The sequence below is a fragment of the Pristiophorus japonicus genome, chromosome 13 (assembly GCF_044704955.1).
Source record: "Pristiophorus japonicus isolate sPriJap1 chromosome 13, sPriJap1.hap1, whole genome shotgun sequence".
NCBI classification, from domain to species: domain Eukaryota; kingdom Metazoa; phylum Chordata; class Chondrichthyes; family Pristiophoridae; genus Pristiophorus; species Pristiophorus japonicus.
In genome coordinates, this window is record NC_091989.1 from 54,639,474 (window position 1) to 54,663,990 (window position 24,517).

Below are 24,517 nucleotides of genomic sequence, written 5' to 3' on the forward strand. Positions count from 1 at the left end.
CACGTGTTAATAGTTTGAAGGGAACATTTACCATGTATCCTAAAATGTGAGAGTAAATGAACATACATTATGCAGCTAGGTTTTGTTTGCTTTGCAAACTCACCTGTGCACGTATGCAATCAACAACAGTTCCAGTTTTAAGATGTTTGTCCTGCTGTTCAGGCACGTAAAGTCTTGAAAAATCTGTAAAGTTTTATGTTCTGTATGCAGCTTCAGGCAAGGTGTAAAAAGTGGAGAGGAAACAGTTTACGGAATACATGCTTTGCCCATCTATAAGAAATTCCTAGGTAACCTTCCCTTGGCATTGACTCTGTCACCTCCTTCCCCACAATCCACACAGCTCTTCTGTGGAAAAAATACCCTCCAATGCCAAACAGGGCAAATATCCTTTTGCCTACTTTAATGCAGCTCCAGCAGAGCAGGTCTTCAGTCGTCCTGGTTAACCCTTGCCACTGGATAAAGGCCTAGCTCTGTCAAGCTTGTGTGGTGGCTGATGTGCAACGGTCATCACACGTTAAAAAAATCCACACACAGGCATCTTCCACCCCTGGGGTTCACGACTGGAATATCGGGTCCTTCGTTGAAACATCTGCGAACTCATCCCTTTTGGTGTGGAAGCAAGTCATCCTCGTTCAAGGGACCGCCTATGATTAGCAATAGTGGGCTCTTTAGATATGTTGGGACATTTTTGAATAAATATAAACATGTTTGCCTCCTCCTTCTGCTACTCTGCAATTTCATGTCCAAAATATTTCCCACCTCTCAGTCAGAAATCTCCTGGTTGGAGGGCTAATCCGGGCTAGAAGTTTGCTGTGAATACAAGCGAAGCAACCAGAAAATCCAACAGGGTTTACACATTCATAACTTGTATTGGTGAAAACCTTGCAATACTCCGCTCCAGTACAGAAGAGTAGGGAAAATGGTACTATTAAATCTACATTCCTCCAAAAATTTACATTTTTTAAATTACAAATGTATACACTTCAATAATATAAATCATGATTGGAACTCAAACACAAACTTCACTTCACTCATACAAAAGCAAAATACTGCGGATGCTGGAATCTGAAATTAAAAACAGAAAATGCTGGAAATCTCAGCGGGTCAGGCAGCATCTGTGGAGAGAAAAACAGAGTTAACATTTCAGGTTGTTGATCCTTCGTCAGAATTCAGTTCTAATATGATGCTGCTTCAATGTTCACATGGGTTGGCAAGCGATTGGGAGGTAGGAGACAGAGCATAGGGATAAATGATTCGTTCTCTGATTGGTGGGACATGATAAGTGGTTTTACCTGGGGATTCATACTGGGGCCTCAGCTTTATTATCACATGTTCATGACTTGGATGAAGGAAGAGAGAATTGTATATCTAAGTTCACAGATGACACTAAGTTAGGAAATACAGTAAATTGTGTGAATGGGAGGAGGAAGTTATAAAGGGACATAGACAGACTGTGTGTTTGGGCAAAATTGTGGCAGATGAAGTTCATCTGGGGAAGTGCCAGATTATCCACTTTGGATCAGAGAAAGATAAAGTGTAATATTTTCTTAATGGCGAGAGACCAGGAGCTGTGGAGGAGCAAAGGGATAGTTGTAGTTGTAATGTCCAACTACACAAATCACTAAAAGCTAGTGCACGGTACAAAAAGCAATCAAAAAAGCTGATGGAATTTTGGCCTTTGGCGAATTCAAAAAGGAGGAAGTGATGTTTCCGTTGTACAGAACCTTGGTCAGATCCCTTCTGGGACCACATCTCGGGAAAGATATATTGGAAGGAGTACAGCGTAGACACATCAGAATGATGCCAAGTCTCAAAGGGTTAGATTGTGAGAACAGGTTTGTATTATCTTGAGTTTAACATGTTAAGGGGTGATGTCATTGGGGTATTTAAACTGATTAAAGGATTCAATACAGGGAATAAAATCAAGAAGTACTTTTTCAGACAAATTATAGTAGAAGTCTGAATCTTGCTCTCCCAAAAGGGAGCTAAGGGTATTAAACAGATATGGAACACAGACAGGTAAATGGAGTTGAGATTCAGATCAGCCAGGATCTAATTGAATGACAGAACAGGATCGAGGGGCCGAATAGATTAATCCTGTTTCTGTGTTCTAAAATGTGGGTTCAAAATAAACTGATATTAAAAAACACAGTAAATGTAGAATGTGGAGGAAGAATTTGATTCTGTTCTTGATAACAAGAACAATTTGAATTTATATAGCATCTTTAACATCTTAAAGTGTTATCATTAGGAGCGTTATCAACCCAAATTTGACAGTTACATATGGAGCTATTAGGACATGTGACACAAAAGATTGATCAAAGAGGTGGGTCTTAAGGCTTGTCTTAACAGCGAGAGAGAGAGAGAGAGAGAGAGAGGGTATGGAGAGGATTTGGGAGGGAATTCCAGAGTTTAGGACCTAGGCAGCTAAGGAGGAGGATGGTGTGGCCAACCATGTCAAAGGCTGCTGACCAGTCGAGAAGAAACATGGTCACATAGGATGTAATTTGTGACTTTGATGAGGGCAATTTCAATGCTGTGGCAAAGGCAGAAACCTGAATAAAGGGGATCAGACATGGAGATGAGAGAAAGATGGCCACGGATTTGGGAGGCAACATATTCAAGGACTTTGGAGGGGAAAGAGAGGTTGGAGATAGGGTGTGTTTTTTTCTGAAGAGGGGTTTGATGACAGCAGATTTGAAGGGGAGGGGGACAGTACTGGAGGAGAGGGAACTGTCAACAATATCAGCTAACATAGGGGCTAACATTGGGTGGTCAGCAGTTTTGTGAGAATAGAGTCAAGGGAGCAGGAGGTGGGTCTCATGAAAGTATGCTAGGAAAAGAGTAGTATTTAAAACAAAACTTCCAGGAGATAAACATAAGAACATAAGAAATAGGAGCAGGAGTAGACCATTTGGCCCCTCAAGTCTCTCTGCCATTCAATAAGATCATGGCTGATCTGATCTTGGCCTCAACTGCACGTACCTGCCTCTTCCCCATAACCCGCGAATCCCCTGCTGTTCAAAAATCTGTCCATTTCTGCCTTGAATATATTCAATGACAGCCTCCACAGCTCTCTGGGGTAGAGAATTCCAAAGATTCACGACCTTCAGAGTAGAAATTCCTCCTCATTTCCATCTTAAATGGGCAGCTCCTTATTCTGAAACTATGCCCCCGAGTTCTAGATTTCCCCACGAGGAGAAACATCCTCTCAGCATCTACCTAGTCAAGCCCCCTCACAATCTTATACATTTCAATAAGATCACCTTTCATTCTTCTAAACTCCGGTAAGTATAGGTCCAACCTGCTCAACCTTTCCTCACAAGACAACTCTTTCATCTTGGGGATCAACCTTATGAATCTTCTCTGAACTGCCTCCAATGCAAGTATATCCTTCCTTAACTTTATGCAGTACTCCAGGTGTGGTCTCATCAATGCCCTGGACAATCATAACAAGACTTCCCTGCTTTTATACTCCTTCCCCTTGCAAAAAAGGCCAACATTCAATTTGCCTTCCCAATTACTTGCTGTACCTGCATGCTAACTTTGTGTTTCATGTACGAGGACACCCAGATCCTTCTGTACCGCCGCATTCTGTAGTCTCCATTTAAATAATAATTAGCTTTTCTATTCTTCCTACCAAAGTGGATAACCTTACATTATACTCCATCTGCCAAACTTTTGCCTATTCACTTAACCTATCGATATCACAGTGCAGATTCTTTGTGTCCTCCTCACAACTTGCTTTCCCACCTATATTTGTAGCAGCAGCCAATTTGGTTACATTACACTCGGTCCCTTCATCGAAGTCATTAATATAGATTGTAAATAGTTGAGGCCCTAGCACTGATCCCTGTGGCATCCCATTAGTTACAGTTTGCCAACCTGAAATTGACCCATTTATCCCGACTCTCTGTTTTCTGTTAGTTAGTCAATTCTCTATCCAGCTAATATATTACCCCCAACCCCGTGAGCCTTTATCTTGTGCAATAACCTCTTAAGTGGCATCTTATCAAATGCCTTCTGGAAATCCAAATACAATCCAGTGGTTCCCTTTGATCCATCCTGCTCATTATATCCTCACAGAGCTTTAATTAATTTGTCAAACACAATTTCCCTTTCATAAAACCATGCTGACTCTGCTTAATTGTATTATGATTTTCTAAATGTCCTGCTACTACTCCCTTAATAATGCATTCCTGCATTTTCCCAATGATAGATGTTAGGCTTACTGACCTATAGTTTTCTGCTTTCTGTCTCTCTCCTTGCTTGGATAGGGCTTTCCAATCCACTGGGACCTTTCCAGAATCTAGGGAATTTTGGAAGATTCCAAACTATGCATCCACTATCTCTGTAGCCACTTATTTAAGACCCTTTGTTATGGGTTGAATTATACTTTGTGAATTGTTTTCAAGTATTTACATACAAGGTTTGTTGTATTTTGATAAATAAAAGGTGAATTTACCTTTACAGTTGTATCCTTAAAAATAGCAAGCTTTCCATTTGCTGTCCCCACCAACAGGAAGTTTTCTTCTTTGCTAGGAAAAATGCAAAAATGTTTTGATAAATGGAAAAATCATGGTTCCTTTTCCTAAGTAACTGTTGTTTCAACAAGTCTATAATTATTGCTTGCACTTCATAAATGTATTTATCTATTCAGTAGCAATTTTTGAGCAAGAAGCTTGTCGGGCCACATCAAAAAGGCGTTAGGAGTGAACCACATATTGTGGCACATGGAGGGAGGGGGTAGATTCACTGTCACTAAATGACATTAGTGAGTAAGCTGGGTTTTAATGACAGTCCAGCAGCTTTGATGACCATCTTACCTGGTGCCAAACAATTAATTACCAGATTTATTCAATTCTATTTCACAAATTACCAAGATCTCTAGGTTACTGTTCTAATACCATAACCATTATGTTCCCATTCAAGAAGCTGCAAGATCCAGCAATAAGACAATAATCTGGAAGGTGAGGTCAAAATGGGCTCTAGGATCACTTCCATTTGAACCTACCATGATCAAAGCAGCTTAAAATTGTGTAGATCATATCTCGTGTAATTGTTCAATTTCTATCCAATCGCTAGCAGTGTAGAATATTTTTGCAGTACCTTACTACAGAGCAAGTAAGGAAAGTATCAATGCATTGATGGAAACATCTAGAGATGGATAATAAATGCCGGCCTTACTACTGATGCTCACATCCCAGAATAAAACTAATGCCCTATCCCTATTAGTGGCATTTTTCAGGTCTAGCATGCCTAGGGGACTAGATGCAAGATACAGGTGCAACCAAGTCAAACACATCCAATACCCTGTGATTTTTTTTTAAAACTACAGTGAAACTTGCATATTAAAGATACCTAAGGAACTTGCATCAGCTATCCTTTATTTGCAGAAGTTCTTATTTTTAAAATGGTAATTCTATGTACAGTAAGCCAGATGAGCTGCATCTCCTGAAGCGTTCCTTTTTTTAAAAAAAAAAGTCTTTCTCACCTGGGATCATACCTAATTTTGGAGTCCTGCCAATAGGATGTGATTCAGTTCAATTTTTTGTTTGTTGGGTTTCCCAGTTCATTACCATCCCAGAATCCTTTTCCAGAGAGAGAGATGTCCTAATCCGGGTTCTGCTATGTGGCAGCCTGCACACAGTAAGATGACTGCTGTAGGACTGGGGTGCCTGGCAGATCCCAGCAAAATAGGGTGAGGGGATGGGGTGGGGGGATTTATTTTGTGCAGACCACTGTCAGGGACCCCCTGCCTCCATGTGCTGCAGCTGCTAATGTTCGAAGTGCTGAGAGTTAGCAGCTCATTAGTGCCCGACGTACTGGTGTACGGAGATGTGATCCTCCAATCATAGATTTAGTTTTTCTCGTTCGCGCATTTTGGGTCAGGTTTTGAGTGCTCAGCTGGCACATCATGCCCGCTGCTTGCATTCAGAGCAGAACTTTCCTCCCGCGAGGCCGCTTTCACAATCTGCACCCGTGCTTCTCTGTTCTGCACTTAATATAGTTTTAAATTAAAAATGTGGTGGTGAAGGATCCCATGGCCTAATAAAGAACCTACCTCCTCCCTTTCCACTTTAATTCTTCCACTTTACTGGCTGGTCCTCTCAGTGCTGCTCCCACTCCATTTTGTTGTTGCTGCTGTTACTGGCTCTGCAAAGAATCATAGTGCCCAACCCCACCCCCAATCTCCCAACTCCTAGTCCCATTCTCTTCCCTTTTTCTACGCTCCGTGACCCCCCCACCCCACCATTCCTCAGTCTCCATCTCTTCCCCCAATGATTTCAGAGACCGCACCCCCACCCCTCCCCCACTGCTGAGATCCCCTCCAATTTCAAAGTCCTAATTTCAGCTCCCGGATTTTATGGAATGGGGAGCACCCATCGCGGCAGAGAAACCTCTCTATCCCTGGCAAGCATTTAATCCCAGAGATAGAGGGGTTTCTCCGCCACTATGGATGTCTGGTTAAAAAAAAATCTTCAGTACACAAGACCACTTTTTTTCCACCCGTAGCCATCTCACACTTACCTGTGTGTCTGGTGTTTTGAGTTGCAAAGGGAGATGGTGATTTGAAGGCTGTTTGTAGTTTGTAATTTGCGTGTGTCCATGGTTTCAAGGGGCAGTTTAAATCCATTATAATGTACATTATTTGGGATTGTCAACAAGTGTCCGTTTTTTGCAGATGTCTGTAGTTTGGAGGTGCCTGTTTATACAGGTTTTACTGTATATTCAATTATGTTTCATACTATAACATCTCATTTAAAAATAATTGCCATCCACACTTTACTAAAAAGTGTTGAGAGATTATATGCTGATCCAGCTACAATCTCCTGCAGTAGACTGTTGCGTTTAATGACTCCTGTGGAAGACCCAGCAAACTAAATCTAGATTTGAATGAATACCCAGACATCAATCTATCCTGCTATAAATATAACAAAACCAATAAACAGGAAACTGAAAACAAAAATCAGCTGGTAGTTTTCACTTCTAGCACCTGAATAAGAAAAGCATCACAGTAATCAATTAAATAATTAAATCCCTTGTGTTGTTGAGCATTTAAAAAAATGATGTTTTATAAAAATAGATATATATGCACTCGAAGCTGCTTAAATACATGCTTACCTATGTTTGGAATGATAGGTGAAGAACAAACAGGTAATAGAATCAGACATCTTCCGAAGTTGATGAACAGAGTTGACATTCTCTGTGCTGACTACCCACAAATGTCCAGACTGAGTGCCAGCAACAACCCAGTTAACTTGTTCACCAATCACACATACCAGTGCCAGGCACAAAATGCGGCTATCATCAATGTCCTAGACAAGGATCAGAGAATTTAGAATAAAAGGCATATTAAATGAATGGTGCTCTGGGGAAGCAAAATGAATAGGACCCAGTTTATAAGAATTTCCCAAAATTGAAGTAGCACTGAACTTTAAGTTCTACTCAATCTGGGCTCCACTTCCCCACCTCCATCACTGTTTATTCACTTAATTTTTTTGTGTTATTGTCAAACTATGCACATATAGCTTTCAACAAGATGTCATTGATTGTCAAGGCCATTTGAAACTGTATGTGTCACCCACTCACAAACTTGCCTTTCTAAATACTAAACAGATAGACAGACTCAAGTAGGAAGCTTCAAAAAAATGTTTTAAACATTTTGAAAAGGGTGCAAAGTAAAGGAATGGCCTAATTTTCAAAATGCAAAGTCTGTTTAACCAAAGACAATAAATATTCTTCCCAGATCTACCATTTCCCTACTAAGCAAAGCTCCTTGTTGGAGTTGCAATTTATTTCTAGTGAAACGTTAGATTTTCTCCTGTACACATACCATGAGAGTTTGTTCATTGGTATCCAGCTCTAAAGAGGAGAGTTGTGCCTTGTCTCTTTTTCCACTGCCAATCCAGACACGAGGCTTTCTGCAAATTAGGTTGGTAGCTACCATGCACTCTGCTGTGAGATTACTGGGTACTGTCATCCTTCTCTTCAAACAAAGTAGTTCCGCTGAGTTCAGAGTCTCATATACCTATAGAAGAAAAAAGATGTACAGGAATACCACTCAAAAGAGAGTATTATTTCATCTTTTGGGCTCCAATTACAATGAACACGCTCAAAAGCATTTCTGCATATTGTTTCCCCCACCAAGTCTTTTTAAAGCTATACACCTCTGTAACCAAGGAGAAGGACAGTTGGCCTGTCACAAATGACTAAGTTGCTCTTGGTTCAGCTGACGGGGGCAAGGACTTCTCCTTGAGTATTCCCTTCCCTGATGGGCAACTAAATGGAGTAGAGGGATCAGACCTGTATCTTCACGTTTCATATTGATGCTTGGCAGTACTGCTGTTCTTATTTTTCATGTAAATTGATATTTTTAGTGAATTTTGTGATCGATGGGGTTGGGGAATATCAGCAGCAAGCACTCTTGGGTCAGGTAAAGTATAGCTAAAGGAAATGATGATCTGTCCAATCTGCTCCTACAGTTTCCCTGAACCCTAAACACAGAAATGCAGCTCCTTTATGACAAGGTAAGATTCTGCCTCTCAGAGACTCAATTTTGTGCCAAATGTCAGAAAGTTTAGGAACAGGGCCAACGGTGCTCTCCAACAAACAGAAACTTCCATCTCACCCCTAGGATTCAAACTCAAGCTCCTGAAACAAAAGAACATGTACATTTAACAAAATCTTACTAACATTTATCCAAGAAGCAGATACATTCAAATACTGATGATGCCAATTTAAAGTTTCAATAGAAAACACCAGCAAATTATCTAATTATGTGCAAGTCAATTCCATCCAATGTGTTATTTTGCAGGTCATGAAAAAGGAAAATCATTTTCATTGTCTTTCTCTGAATGCATCTCTCTGAAGCATCCCAAGGCAGTTCACATGCAATGAATTGCTTTTTGAAGTCGAGTGATTGTTTTGTAAGCAAACACAGCAGCCATTTTGCAACAAGATCCCACAAAAAGCACTGAGATGAATGAACAGGATCGTTGACAACTTCCTGCTTTTCTTTGAATAATTCCATGGGATCGTCAGCATCCACTAAAACTGCTAGAGTAGGCAGATGGAACATTGCCTATTCAACATTTCATCCAAAGGACTCTAACTCTGCTATTGCAGCATTTCCTCTTAAGTGCTAGCCTAGATTATGTGGTCAGATTCTGAAGTGTGGCTTGAACTCCCCACCTTATGACTTACTGCGTCATCTCAGCCAAACTAACACACACGGAAAACATTAACAATTTTGCTGCAATAAAGCACAGAGAGAAAATCTTCATTCATTTAGAACAATGTCTAACTTTCATTACAGCTTACAATGGGAATGAGGAGAAATTCATTGAAACTGATGGCAGGACAGACAGAAAATAAGATATGCTGCATGATATAGGAGAGATGCTATGATTATATGGGGAAAGTAAAAAAAAAAATCAGCTGTGATTTTGCCACCACTCTTTTTTTTAACCAAATTGCCATGGGAGGAGTTAAATGAAGCTGTCCGAACTGGTTTTAATGTAAACCAGACCACTAAACACAGTTTAGAAAGCTTAATTCAGCAGACTTATTTGCAGGAAATAGAATCTGATCTGGGATCAATCCAACTTAAAGCCACCACTACAAAAGCAAAGTATATAAGAACATAAGAAATAGGGACAGGAGTAGGCCATATGGCCTCTTGAGCCTGCTACGCCATTTAATACGATCATGGCTGATCCGATCATGGACTCAGGTCCACTTCCTTGCCCGCTCCCCATAACCCCTTATCATTTAAGAAACTGTCTATTTCTGTCTTAAATTTATTCAATGTCCCAGCTTTCACAGCTCTCTGAGGCAGCGAATTCCACAGATTTACAACCCTCAGAGAAGAAATTTCTCCTCATCTCAGTTTTAAATGGGCTGCCCCTTATTCTAAGATTATGGGCCCAAGTTTCCACATGATTTGCGCCTGATTTTTAGGAGCAACTGGTGGAGAACAGACTATCTTAGAAATCGCAATTCTCCACATTCTTTTTTCTGCAGTTCTACTTTGGAACAAAATTTTTTATTCAAAAAGGGGCGTGTCCGGCCACTGACGCCTGATTTGAAAGTTTCCACAGTGAAAACGTACTCCAAACTAACTTAGAATGGAGCAAGTGAAGATTTTTGTAGAACTGAAAAAACCTGTTCTACACATTAAAAAATCAGGCGCAGGTTACAAATTAGGCGTCCAGAACGAGGTGGGCGGGGGAGGGGGGGGGGGAAGGGAAGTCATTAAATTCTACAATAAATCCTTATTTATACTTCTACAAATATTATACAAATAAATCCAACCTGAATAAACATTTATAAGCAAAGAAAAGATTAAATAAACCATCTTCCTACCTGTGTGAAAGTGCTTCAGGCACGGAGAATGCTGCAGTCAGCCTGAGGCGCCCGTTCTTCCCGCCGGGGGGGGGGGGGAGGCGCCCATTCTTTCCCGCGGGGGGGGGGGGGGGGGGAGGGGAGGAGGCGCCCGTTCTTTCCCGCGGGGGGGGGGGGGGAAGGGGAGGGGGCGCCCGTTCTTTCCCGCGGTGGGGGGAGGAGGCGCCCGTTCTTTCCCGCGGGGTGGGGGGGGGGGGGGAGGAGGCGCCCGTTCTTCCTGCGGGGGGGAGGAGGCGCCCGTTCTTCCCGCCGGGGGGGGGAGGAGGCGCCTGTTCTTCCCGCCGGGGGAGGGGGGAAGGAGACAGTGAGAAGGCTGCAAGTGCTAATGTGCTGATGGCAATGTGCTTTTATTAAAAAATGTTCAAAAATTAAACAGCTACAAAGAACTACAAAAATGGCCGAGTGCCAATGTTTCCTTCACACTGCGCGTGCACGCGCAGCGTTGCCGGCAGGAAAAAAACTAATTTAAATAGTACCCGCCCCCTCCCACTTACAAAATCGGCGCGAGTGTAGGCTCCGCCCCCCTGGGCGCCGCGCCAAACAGACAAGGAGCTGCAGAACGCTCCAGAATTGCGAGTTTTTTTTCCGGCGCCCGTTTTTTATCGTGTGGAAACTTGGGCCCTTTGTCCTCCAGTTGTAGTCTCCCCTTATCAGTGGAAATATCCTATGACAGCTTTTGTGAAGCCTTCGAGTGGCCCAATAAATGAACTGTTTGAGTGAATTGACTATTTGAATACAAATAAAGATAATATAATTTTACCTCAAAAAACATGTAAATGCATCTATTCAATAAAATCTTCTCTTTTTTTTTTTACAGCTGTCATTATTTAAGACCTATTACAAACTACTATTCTGTGCCATTTATAGTGCTTTGAGCCATGGGAACAATGGACCGGTGATCTCACCATTTCTCAACACAATTGAGTGATGGAAATTTTACTTTTCATTTTACCAATACATCGCGACAATTATTTTTTAAGATAATTTCTCCTCCTGCCCACACTAAATCATTCTTTTTTTTTTGTAAGATCCATCAGCAGCATCTCACAACAATTTTAAATATCCCAAAAAGATGAAATTCATACACCTGGAGCTTGAGTCAAAAAATAATTTTAAAGAAACTATACCACCAAATAAAAATAAGGCTTGTATAATATGGCTAGTAACAGACCCAATAAGATTGACACTTTAATGCTTATGATGAGATGTTTTCCACAACCATCTATTTATTCACACCAGATCAGATAGATCAAATAATGTGTTGAAGTAGAGATAACCGCAGCCATCTCAAATTTAAGAGAAAAGTTTCCACTTTTCCATCTGAAATCTTATGATCCTTGGCCCCATCACCTGGCATGTTAAGTATTTATGTTGACCCCAGGAAAATTATTCAGTTATTGCTGCTGGTCTTTCCGATGAAGAGTTGGCCATCCTGTTATTTTTTTTTCCTCCTGCTCTTTTAAGAAGATTGTTCATGGTTTATTTCGTTGTCAGTTTGTTGTTAAATAACATTTTTAAACACCACATTCAAAATCCAGATTCCATCTTCATTAAAAGTCAGCACTCTTGCTCCCTGAGAAATTTGGTTAAAGGTACTCCGAACCAGATGTGAATGAAATGTGTCTAAATATATACAGTGGTTGAAGTTGTGTCAAAACTGCTCAAACATAGTTGATATATATTTGCAGTCCTCGGCATGCCTTTGTCTCCATAGGTTGCCAAGATTGTTGGTATTGTTTATCTGATCACCTTGTGTGATTATACATGCTTCTCCACCATCTGTTGATGTGACCAGGAGTGGATTTCTACATATAAATACAATTATATGCCCTCAAGCACAAAACTCTTTCCTGCCACGAGTGCTGCCAGCTGTGAATTGCATTGTACAGCTAACATTCTCAGAGCAGTTGCTGCTGCATCAATTTTAAATAAAGTGAACTACACATTACATAAATGTATCCATATTGGACAAATTTTCATCCAACTTCCATTTGCTGACTGTAGGGAAAAAAAAAAATTAGAGGTAATCTAATTAACCAAAGGGGACCTAATTAAGTAAAGTTAAAAACCAAAAGCAAGGCTGTGAGAAAAAAAGAAAAAATACGTGCTACAAACACAGGGAAAATGATAAAATTAGAACTCTCAGGAAGATAGATCATCTTATCACAGTATAAACCAGACAGTTGGGAAAAATACACTCCAAGGCTAAGTCACATGGGGTGGTAAGAGATTACGGGAAACAAAAGACGATTGAAAAACATCTCAACTGGTTGAAAGCAGTTAGGCCAAGAGAACAAGAGTGTGCAGACCTGAGAATGATGTGGCAAGTAACTTATCAGATAAAAGGCTCACAGGGGAGGTAACGAAGCTTGCTGTCAATATAATTGTATTAACCAATTAATCATAGTAGGTAGGGGAAAATTTTGTGATGCGACAGGGAAACAACAAATGGAAAGCCTCCGCACGGAACTTCATGATTTTGTACGTATTTTAACTGTATAAAAACAGTAACCCGATGATTGTTCGGGGAGAACAGCTGGTTTGGGTCACCGAGTTATTGAACTCGTATAGAAGCTGTCTCTCCCTCGATCGAGTACTTAATAAACGATTCTTTTCTCCAAAACAGACTTGTGTTGAGTATCTTTGTAATACTCCACATCACTGACTAATATACATTATTATTGCATAGATTATTTTGGTGCCTGCTTAAAGCTTAGTTTCCAACCGTTTTATAATCTTACCTGAGAAGCTGTAGGCCTGTCCTCGGGATTTTGTTTCAGACAATCATCAATTAAATTCTGGATACCAGGCCATGGGGAACAGTCAAATTCTTTGACAGGATCTAAAAAGGTTTGAACACTGATTAAGAGCCAAACATTTAATAGTATTTAGAGTCTTACTCGGATAGTGATGGCTGTGAAAAGTCCACCTCTTACAAAGGCTATAAAAAATATGTTTGGATTTTGCAACAGTAACAATCCTTGAATCATAAGGAGAAAAAACCCCACTAAAACAAGTCATCCATTCTAAATCAGGTAGAATGATGAGAAACATAATTCCATCTAACATAAAATTCACAGCACAAAATGCCCAGACTCTAAATGTTTCAATTTACATGTGAAATATAAAATTAAAGCACACTGTTGTCCCCAATCAAACTGGATATTCTTACTTGGGTCCCAAACACAGGATGGAAACAGAAATGTTCACAAAAATGTAAAAATGGGTGCGAAAAAAAAAAAATTTTAAGGCCCAAAACAGGCGAGAAAACACACAACTTTCAAAGTATCATTGTAAATTAAAACTAGATGAACCATTTTTAAATTCCACACAATGAACATGGGTTAAATTCAACAGGAAGGGTAATACATCTACTAAGGGTCACCCAGCTCCATCCTTGTTGACAATCAGAGCCGGAAAACCTCTGTGCTGCTAATCTGGAAAATAACATTGTTGGTGAATGGTACTCATGTGGGAGTGGCTTTTTTCCTGGTTCTGCATGCTGATTTTACCAATCCAAAGTGATAAACAATTATACATTAAAAAATGCAGTGAAATATCCTATGTCAACTTAGTCCTATGGATAATGCCACTATAAAAGTGCCCACATTTACCTGCAATATCTGTTACACCTGTTGGTAATGCTGTGATCAGAGTTTTCAATGTCAAATTTTTAAAACTTTATCATCATAATGTCTTATCTCAGGAACAAACCAGGAGAAAGCGGTGCCTGTTTGGCAATAAAGAAATCGTGCGTATTGGGAGAGCATCTCATCCTTTTTTTTTTTACATAAAGCAAGACTTCTTCAAACTTGAAATACCGAAACCTGTTCACGGTTTGAAAAATTAGGGCTTTTAAAAGGAATTGGGACCTATTAAAAGTAATATAATTGGAACCTGGGCAGTTTTAAAATGTCTAAGCATCTTCAATGGGAATAAGATCAGAGCCATGGCCCTTTTACTATCAGGGTTTTATAGGTCACTTTAACTTTCTCCTTGCTTTCCTCAATTCTGGAAGTTTGTGCTTTAGCAAATCAAAGGTCATAGCTTCATCATAGACAAGAATTTGTTCTGAGTAATTGGCTTGATAATGAGGTAACGATGTTCTGTGCATCAAGGCTATCTCACGAAATCCAGCTGCTCGAAAGACCATTTTTAGCAGATCTACCAAACCACTGATTGAAGTGGGTCCCAATAATTGCCAGGTGCATGAGACTTAGACTTGGGGTATCCAACGCCACTACCACAACATAAAAAAGCCTATACTACGGAATAGTTTCACCCTAATGGACTCTGCCATACTTCACATGTCACATTGCTGAGCAATATTCCTCGTGGTCTTGGAAACCCCAACCATGTGAATTAGTCAATATTTCTAGCAGAAAGCACTGGCATGAAGGGGAAATGGTCCAAAATATTTTCATTTAAAAGTTACATCAGATTTTTTTGTAATTCATCAGTTTAAAAGAAAAATACCTGGCAATTTCCCCTGAATCGCCATCTCATCGAAGTCATTTGGAAACTTCATTCCCTCAGAGATTCGTTCACCATTGGTAATTATATCATATAAAAGCAATCCAAAGGAATAGACATCAGCCTGGTGATTATAGATGACATTTCCTTTTGCAACTTCTGGTGCTCGAAATCCTAACAAAAGAAAATAATTATGCAAATTCGAAGGCAAAATCAAAATACTACAATGATATTTATTTATCATTCCTCTAAATCACAGGTACACTAGTTTAGAAACAGGAGTCGTCTGTTTTGGCCTTAAATTCACTCCATTTTATTTGCCATCCCAATTTCCAACATTTCTCCAGGACCCGAATACTTCCCAAATAAGCTTCTCGCTCCCTTTTAACATCTCAAGTGATTCTGCTCAATGCTTTTGCTATATGAAGCACAGTACTGCAACAGTGGCTGTTCACTTCCTCAATATTCAATGTCTTTCTAAACATATTACACAAAACTCACAGTTGCATGCAACAGTCCAATGTGAAATGTATTTGGCCAGTTCCAATATATTCGATTGTATGCATAATACCGCAACACAAACATGGCCCCTAATTCAGCACAACTGGTAACAAATTAGAAAAATAGCGACGATGAGGAGCAGAAATGGTCATTCTACAGGGAAGGGAGGGTTTTTCATAAGGGTCGGTCAAGACATGTTGCTGGGACAAAAATCGAAGGAGCTTTACTTGCCATCTATATTATGCTATTATCTGGCAGTACTTGATCTCACCAAGATGCTTAAAATAGGAGAATTATATTAGCCGGAATTTTCCGGGAAGTGGGCGGGGAGGGGGGGGGGGAAGTCAGCGGGTGCGATCGGTGGTGGGTTGGGTGGGAAATTTGATTTTTCTGACAGTGGGTTAGAAACCCGCTGTTAACCCACCACAATGGTGCGTCTGTGATATTGGATCGGACCCGACCCGCAGAGGCTGACGACCCAATTGAAACAATTATTGGCTTATTGACAGACCCTTAATAATTGTTTTAACCTTGCCTTTTAACTTTAACTGCTCGCCCAAGGGGTCCAAACTGCTCGTGGACCATGTCTGTTAACCTGAGACGGGAGTTGAGTGGCCATTGAATCAGCTGATTACTTGACAACTTGAAATGTACTATAAAAGCTCCCACCTCACTTTCCAAGTGCAGAAACAGAGAAACATAGAAAAATAGGTGCAGGAGTAGGCCATTTGGCCCTTCGAGCCTGCACCACCATGCAATAAGATCATGGATGATCATTACCTCAGAAACTGTTGCTTATAACATTTGGAACACAGATTGAGCTTTATGCAGGCTGTAAGTGTTTGGAGCAAACTCTCCATCCAGTGCCACCTCATTGGAACAACCTCTCTCACTACTGACAGATTGCTTCGGTCATCTCAACTTCACCTGCCATCTATTCCACCAGCATAGGTATGGTTTATACTGTTTCACCTTGATCCTCAGAATCCCACCACAATCAGCGCCAACACCAACAACACCAAAAACCTTCTCTGCAATCACCTGATACTGCACAGGACAGAGGGCATCAGTACCCAAAACACATTGGTGCACAGGAAGCCAGGAATGGCTCCACCTTGGCCAGATTTACTTCACTTGACGCTGTACACCCTGGCTGCCATATGATGCATCAGTTTGGCATCATCCCACACCAACACCATAAAACATCCCTACAATGCCCAAGCCATTCCTTTCAAACTCATCACTGCAGGGGGTACCGTTATGTCTCACTATTCACTGCAACTTACTAAGCCATTTCCAAAGGTGCACACAAATCTGTCCAAGAATGCAAAGTGTTGAAAATAAAAGTTTCAATGTTTGACACCACATTAACAGAAACTTTACATGAACATTGCATAAAACACCCAAGTGGTTACCCTTGCGTGTTGTTTAATGGTATGATTGCACTAGGATGAGAGAGTGTGAGGGTGGCTAGTAAGATGGGGATGTGATAATGTAGAGAGAGAGAGAGAGAGAGAGAGAGAGAGAGAGAGAGAGAGAGAGAGAGAGAGTTGTGTGGAGGTGCAAGGTAAGCTGGTGTGATTAAGGATGTGTAGGAGTAGGGTAGGGAAGCCAGAGTGATGGGGATGTTACGAGAGGCACAGCAGATTGAAGGCGAGTATGTCCTCAGGTTTCCTGATCTAATGAGATTATGGAAAGGTTTGCGCCATTGCACCCAGGTCCCACTGACGACATCCGTGCTAATCGCCTCTTCTGCAATATGCAACCAGGCTATCTTGGTCTCCTGGGGAGGTTCCTTCCACCCGGAAAAGGACCTCGCTGCGTGTTGACTCCCTCCATAAGCATACGAAGGGAGTCATGGGAGAACCTGGGTACAGCCCTGCACTTCTGTGCCATGATTGTCAGTGTTTGCAGCATTTTAATTTTGTCCTTTAATCGTTCTACCTGAAATGCTGTCCTTTAATTAATTTGCATGTCCTTAATTATCACATGATGGGAGATACAGAGGCCCCAGAAAAGGTTCAGAGTTGATCCACTAGATTGATATGTAGCTTAAAGGCACTCGGTTACCAGAACAAACTAAGAGACTGTGGCTTTTTATTTTGGAAAAACAGACTTTGAGGACATATGATTGAGGTCTTTTAAGATCATGGAAGGATTAGATTTAGACAAGGGAATAAGTTATTTGAGCTAGATAGGTTCGGGGGAAACGAGGGGACACATCTCTATGTTTCAAAAGCATGGAGCTTGGTTTGGTACTCGGAGGTACTTTTTTTTTTTTGCAGTGTCACTAATCTCGGCAGTAGCTTGTCGACACATGCAGTGAGTGTGGATTCACTGCAAATATTTGAGAGCTGGAAGAGTTCTTAAGAGTGAAAAACATTTCTACACATAGAAGGTAGACGGATCTTTCGGGTTCGGTCATCCAGTCACTGTGGTCTCCTGGAGCTTACTTGGGAGAGGAATTACCCAGAGTTTTTCCTCAACTGACCAAAGTCTTTTTCACCTTCCTCAGGAGATTGCATGGCTGCATGGAAGGAGCGGATGCTATTCAGAGGTCACACCATGCCAAGTTGGGACAGGCTTGATCAACCAGCTGGTCTTTACCTGTCCTTTTTCACATGCTCATTTTACATACTGTTCTGTATTAATCCAAGGAGTATTAGATAGCTCTCCAATTATGGGCAGAGTTATGACTGAATGACAAATGCACTGCATTTATGAGCACAGAAAGATCAAGAAGTAAAAAACAGTTAATCATTTTCTAATAAGGGAGGATCCACTGAAGTATATTTTATGTAAACTGATAAGTTTCTACCTGGTGTCCCCTCAGAGCTCTTGATTCCCATTCTGCAGCAGTATTGAGCAATGCCATAATCAGCAATTTTGGCAATTATAGCTGAGTTAGGATTCAAGTTGAACAGTAGCACATTGTGAGGCTTCATATCCCTATATATTATCATTGATGAATGCAGGTATCTGTCAAAAAATATATATATATTAACACAGCTAAAAGCAAATATAACCAAACATTTTACAGAATTTATACCTGGGAGTGATAAAGCAACAATCTCATTAGCAGATTTCGGTGGAGTCATTAATCACGTGATTTATATCCATCGCCTCCAAAATGTATTGGTGCTAACTATAGTGAATTGCAGTGCACTGAATTATAGTTACCTTAAGCCATCAGCCACATGCAGAGCTATCCGATGTTGAAGTGTTCGATTAAGGTGGTCTTTCTCACGGCTAAGCAAGAGATCCAGGGAGCCTTTGGGAGCCAATTCCATTACCAACATCCGAGGTCGAAAGTCAGCCGCCAATAAAGACACCAAACTGGGATGATGCAGATAACTAAGAACTGCAAGCTCCTGAATATTATAGAATTGCATAAGCTTATTAATTTTCTACAGATGAAAACAGTGGGATAGAGTTTCCGCTTTGGGCACAATCGGTGATCCAAGCTCAAATTGTACCCAAAGATGCTTTAGTTTGGGAAAGTTAGAAACATAGGTGCAGGAGTAGGCTATTTGGCCCTTCCTGCCTGCACCGCCATTCAATAAGATCATGGCTGATCATTCCTTCAGTACCGCTTTCCTGCTTTCTCTCCTTACCCCTTGATTCTCTTCACCGCAAGGGCCATATCTAACTCCCTCTTGAATATATCCAATGAACTGGCATCAACAACTCTGCGGCAGGGAATTCCACAGGTTAACAACTCTGAGTGAAGAAGTTTCTCCTCATCTCAGTCCTAAATGGCCTACCCCTTATCCTAAGACTATGTCCCCTGGTTCTGGACTTCCCCAACATCGGGAATATTTTTCCTGCATCTAACCTGTCCAGTCCCGTCAGAATCTTATATGTTTCTATGAGATCCCCTCTCATCCTTCTAAACTCCAGTGAATAAAGGCCCAGTTGATCCAGTCTCTCCTCATATGACAGCCCAGCCATCCTGGGAATCAGTCTGGTGAATCTTCGCTGCACTCCCTCAATAGCAAGAACGTCCTTCCTCAGACTAGGAGACCAAAACTGAACACAATATTCCAGGTGAGGCCTCACTAAGGCACTGTATAACTGCAGTAAGATCTCCCTGCTTCTATATTCAAATCCCTAGCTATGAAGGCCAACATACCATTTGCCTTCTTCACCGCCTTCAGTGACTGATGTACCATGACACCCAGCTCTCGTTGCACCTCCCCTTTTTAGTCTGCCGCCATTCAGATAATATTCTGCCTTCGTGTTTTTGCCCCCAAAATGGATAACTTCACATTTATCCACATTATACAGCATATGCCATGCATTTGCCCACTCACCTAACCTATCCAAGTCACCCTGCAGCCTCTTAGCGTCCTCCTCACAGCTCACACCGCCACCCAGTTTAGTGTCATCTGCAAACTTGGAGATATTACACTCTATTCCTTTATCCAAATCGTTAATGTATATTGTAAAGAGCTGGGGTCCCACCACGGAGTCCTGCGGCACTCCACTAGTCACTGCCTGCCATTCTGAAAAGGACAGTTTATCCCGACTCTCTGCTTCCTGTCTGCCAGTTCTCTATCCACGTCAGTATATTACCCCCAATACCATGTGCTTTGACTTTGCACAACTATCTCTTATGTGGTACCTGTCAAAAGCTTTCTGAAAGTCCAAATACACCACATCCACTGGTTCTCCACTTGTCCATTCTCTGCTAGTTACATCCTCAAAAAATTCCAGAAGATTCGTCAAACATGATTTCCCTTTCATAAATCCATGCTGACTTGATCCGATCCTGTCACCGCTTTCCAAATGCGCTGCTATTTCGTCCTTCATGATCGATTTCAACACCTTCCCCACCACCGATGTCAAGCTAACCAGTCTATAATTACCCGTTTTCTCTCATCCTTCTTTTTTAAAAAGTGGTGTTACATTAGCTACCCTCCAGTCCATGGGAACTGATCCAGAGTCGATAGACTGTTGGAAAATGATCATCAATGCATCCACTATTTCTAGGGCCACTTCCCTGAACACTCTGGGATGCAGACTATCAGGCCCCGGGGATTTATTGGCCTTCAATCCCATCAATTTCCCTAACACAATTTCCCGCCTAATAAGGATATCCTTCAGTTCCTCCTTCTCACTAGACCCACTGTCCTAGTACCTTCGGAAGGTTATTTGTATCTTCCTTCGTGAAGACAGAACCGAAGTATTGGTTCAATTGGTCTGCCATTTCTTTATTCCCCATTATAATTTCACCTGAATCCGACTGCAAAGGACCTACGTTTGTCTTTACTAATCTTTTTCTCTTCACATATTTATAGAAGCTTTTGCAGTCAGTTTTTATATTCCTTGCAAGCTTCCGCTCGTACTCTATTTTCCCCCTCTTAATTAAACCCTTAGTCCTCCTCTGTTGAATTCTAAATTTCTCCCAGTCCTCAGGTTTGTTGCTTTTTCTAGCCAATTTATATGCCTCTTCCTTGGCTTTAACACTATCCTTTAATTTCCTTTGTTAGCCACGGTTGCGCCACCTTCCCAGTTTTATTTTTACTCCAGACAGGGATGTACATTTGCTGAAGTTCATCCATGTGATCTTTAAATGTTTGCCATTGCTTATTCACCGTCAACCCTTTTAGTATCGTTCACCAGTCTATTCTAGCCAATTCACGCCTCATACCGTCGTAGTTACCTTTCCTTAAGTTCAGCACCCTAGTTTCCGAATTAACTTTGTCACTCTCCATCTTAATAAGGAATTCTACCATATTATGGTCACTTTTCCCCAAGATTGCTAATTAGTCCCTTCTCATTTCACAATACCCAGTCTAGGATGGCCAGCTCCCTGGTTGGTTCCTCGACATATTGGTCTAGAAAACCATCCCTAATACACTCCAGGAAATCCTCCTCCACCGCATTGCTACCAGTTAGGTTAGCCCAATCAATGTGTAGATTAAAGTCGCCCATGATTACTGCTGTACCTTTATTCACACATCCCTTATTTCTTGCTTGATGCTGTCCCCAACCTCACTACTACTATTTGGTGGTCTATACACAACATCCACTAGCGTTTTCAGCCCTTTGGTATTCCGCAGCTCCACCCATACCGATTCCACATCGTCCGGGCTAATGTCCTTCCTTACAATTGCATTGATTTCATCTTTAACCAGCAACACCACCCTGCCTCCTTTTCCTTTCTGTCTATCCTTCCTAAATGCTGAATACCCTTGGATGTTGAGTTCCCAGTCTTGGTCCCCCTGGGGCCATGTCTCCATGATGCCAGTCAAATCGTATCCGTTAACTGCTATCTGCGCAGTTAATTCATCCACCTTATTCCGAATACTCCTCACATTGAGGCACAGAGCCTTCAGGCTTGTTTTTTTAAACACACTTTGCCCCTTTAGAATTTTGCTGTAATGTGGCCCTTTTTGTTTTTTGCCTTGGGTTTCTCTGCCCTCCACTTTTACTATTCTCCTTTCTATATTTTGCTTCTGCCTCCTTTTTATTTCCCTCTGTCTCCCTGCATAGGTTCCCATCCCCCTGCCATATTAGTTTAACTCCTCCCCAACAGCACTAGTAAACACTCCCCGTGGGATATTGGTTTCGGTCCTGCCCAGGTGGAGACCGTCCGGTTTGTACTGGTCCCACCTCCTCAGAACCGGTTCCAATGTCCCAGGAATTTGAATCGCTCCCTTCTGCACCACTCCTCAAGCCACATATTCATCTGAGCTATCCTGCGATTCCTACTCTGACTCGCACGTGGCACTGGTAGAAATTCTGAGATTACTACTTTTGAGGTCCTACTTTTTAATTTAGCTTCTAGCTCCCTAAATTTGCCTTGTAGGACCTCATCCCGTTTTTTACTTAGGTCATTGGTACCTATATGCACCACGACAACTGGCTGTTCACCCTCCCTTTTCAGAATGTCCTGCACCCGCTCTGAGACATCCTTGACCCTTGCATCAGGGAGGCAACATACCATCCTGGAGTCTTGGTTGCGGCCGCAGAAACGCCTATCTATTCCCCTTACAATTGAATCCCCTATCACTCTCCCATTCTTTTTCCTGCCCTCCTGTGCAGCAGAGCCAGCCACGGTGCCATGAACTTGGCTGCTGCTGCTCCCCCCTGATGAGTCATCCCCCTCAGTAGTACTCAAAGCGGTGTATCTGTTTTGTAGGGGGATGACCGCAGGGGATCCCTGCACTACCTTCCTTGCACTGCTCTTCCTGTTGGTCTTCCATTCCCTATCTAGCTGTGGACCCTTTACCTGTGGTAAGACCAACTTTCTTTCCTTCAAGTTGCCACTCAAACTGATTTGAATATCGTCAAATGTAAAATCTGTCATGAACCAGTGCATTCCCAAAATCTTTTAATAAGAAAACTTGAGAGCTTCGGAAATGCTTATATCTGATGTCACGTGTGGGATGACCTTGGATTACAAATGTGATATGTTGTGTGTGACAAAACAGAAATGCGAATGCATAATGAAGATGCGCTGAGGAACAGGTCTCAGACATGCTCAGTCCCGCCGACAACATTAAATGGTTATCTGACGTGCTTGTCTGATGAGCAGAGATTTTCTCCAGTTAAATATTGGGAAGACCGAAGCCATTGTTTTTGATCCCCGCCACTAACTCTGTCCCCTAGCCATTGACTCCATCCCTCTCCCCAACACTGTTCACAACCTTGATGTCATATTTGACCCCAAAATGAGTTTTCGACCACATATCTGCAGCATAACTAAGACTGCCTATTTCGACTTTCGTAACATCGCCTGTCTCCGCCCTTAGCTCAGCTCATCCATTGCTGAAACCCTCATCCATGCCTTTGTTACCTCTGGACTTGACTATTCCAACGCACTCCTGGCTGGCCTCTCACATTCTACCCTACGTATACTAGAGGTGATCCAAAACTCGGCTGCAGGTGTCCTAACCCTCACCAAGTCCCGCTCATCCAACACCCCTGTGCTCGCTGACCAACATTGGCTCCCGGTTAAGCAAGGCCTCAAGTTCAAAATTCTCATCCTTGTTTTCAAATCCCTCCAGGGAATTCCCCTCCCGATCTCTGTAATCTCCTTCACCCCACAAATCACCCCTACCCCCGACAAGATACCTGCGCTCCTCTAATTCTGCCTCTTGAGCATCCTGGATTCTAATCGTTCAACCATTGGTGGCCGTGTCTTCTGTTGCCTGGGCCCAAAGCTCTGGAATTCCCTGCCTAAAACTCTCTACCTCTCTTTCCTCTTTTAAGATGCTCTTTAAAACCTACCTCTTTCACCTGCCCTAATTTCTCCTTATGTGGCTCGGTATCAAATTTTTTGTCTCATAATACTCTTATGAAGTGCCTTGGAACGGTTCATTACGTTAAAGGTGCTATATTATTACAAGTGGTTGGAAAAATAGGTAATACTAAAATACAACAGGATTGGGGAAAAAACTATATAAAACAAACAGTCACTGCAGGAAGAAAGACCTCAGAATTCGATGAGGTCTCATCAGCTGACCATTTTGCTGTTAACGTGTGAATTTTCCGGGATAAAAACTCATAACGGCTATTGTTAAGTGTATGTTTAATTATGGTCAATAATAATCATACACCATCTACCTCTAATGCTCTGAACCATATTATTTTGAGCAGTAACTTATAGTTAATCAGTGTCCATAAGCAGCTCTACTAGGAATTCCACAGAGTGACATATGGATTGGTAATTAGGAGACATCAAGATGTGGAAAAGCCAGCACCTGCTAGGTATTGTGTAAATAATCACAGCAGTACATACATACATTGCAGAGAAAGGAGAACTGAAATGAAACATCTCCACAGAAGCAAAAAATAAAAATCAAGAGGTAACCAATTTTTTGTTTAAACACTTTAGATTGAAAGTACTCCCCCTATAATTTATTTCTCTATGAAACAGTTACGAAGGTGCATTGTGCAACACAATTTTTTTTACATACTTGTCTCAGAAGGCGATGAAGGTACATCTGTGACACGTGCTTGTTAAAAATTTTAACAGCCACTTCTTCACATTTGTAAGTTGCACGATAGACAGACCCAAACCCTCCATCACCTTTAAAAGAAAAGAAAGTTGATGTTGACATTTTACCAAGGAAGTGTGCAGGAATTTCAAATCAATATTTTAATAAGATTTAATAATCGATTCATT

The 24,517-nt window shown here is 41.5% G+C and overlaps 1 protein-coding gene across 5 annotated transcripts in view; it reads right to left on the reverse strand.

The window, feature by feature from the left end:
• lrrk2 (leucine-rich repeat kinase 2) overlaps positions 1-24,517 on the reverse strand; it is a 234,783-nt gene that overhangs the window by 11,987 nt on the left and 198,279 nt on the right. For all 5 annotated transcript variants that reach the window (XM_070897488.1, XM_070897489.1, XM_070897487.1 and 2 more), the window contains 8 exons: positions 24,309-24,421; positions 18,562-18,752; positions 18,200-18,360; positions 14,884-15,054; positions 13,149-13,249; positions 7,838-8,032; positions 7,126-7,319; positions 4,466-4,538 (listed from right to left, as the gene is read on the reverse strand). In XM_070897488.1, coding sequence (XP_070753589.1) covers positions 4,466-4,538; positions 7,126-7,319; positions 7,838-8,032; positions 13,149-13,249; positions 14,884-15,054; positions 18,200-18,360; positions 18,562-18,752; positions 24,309-24,421 — 1,199 coding nt within the window. The remainder of the gene's footprint in view (positions 1-4,465; positions 4,539-7,125; positions 7,320-7,837; positions 8,033-13,148; positions 13,250-14,883; positions 15,055-18,199; positions 18,361-18,561; positions 18,753-24,308; positions 24,422-24,517) is intronic.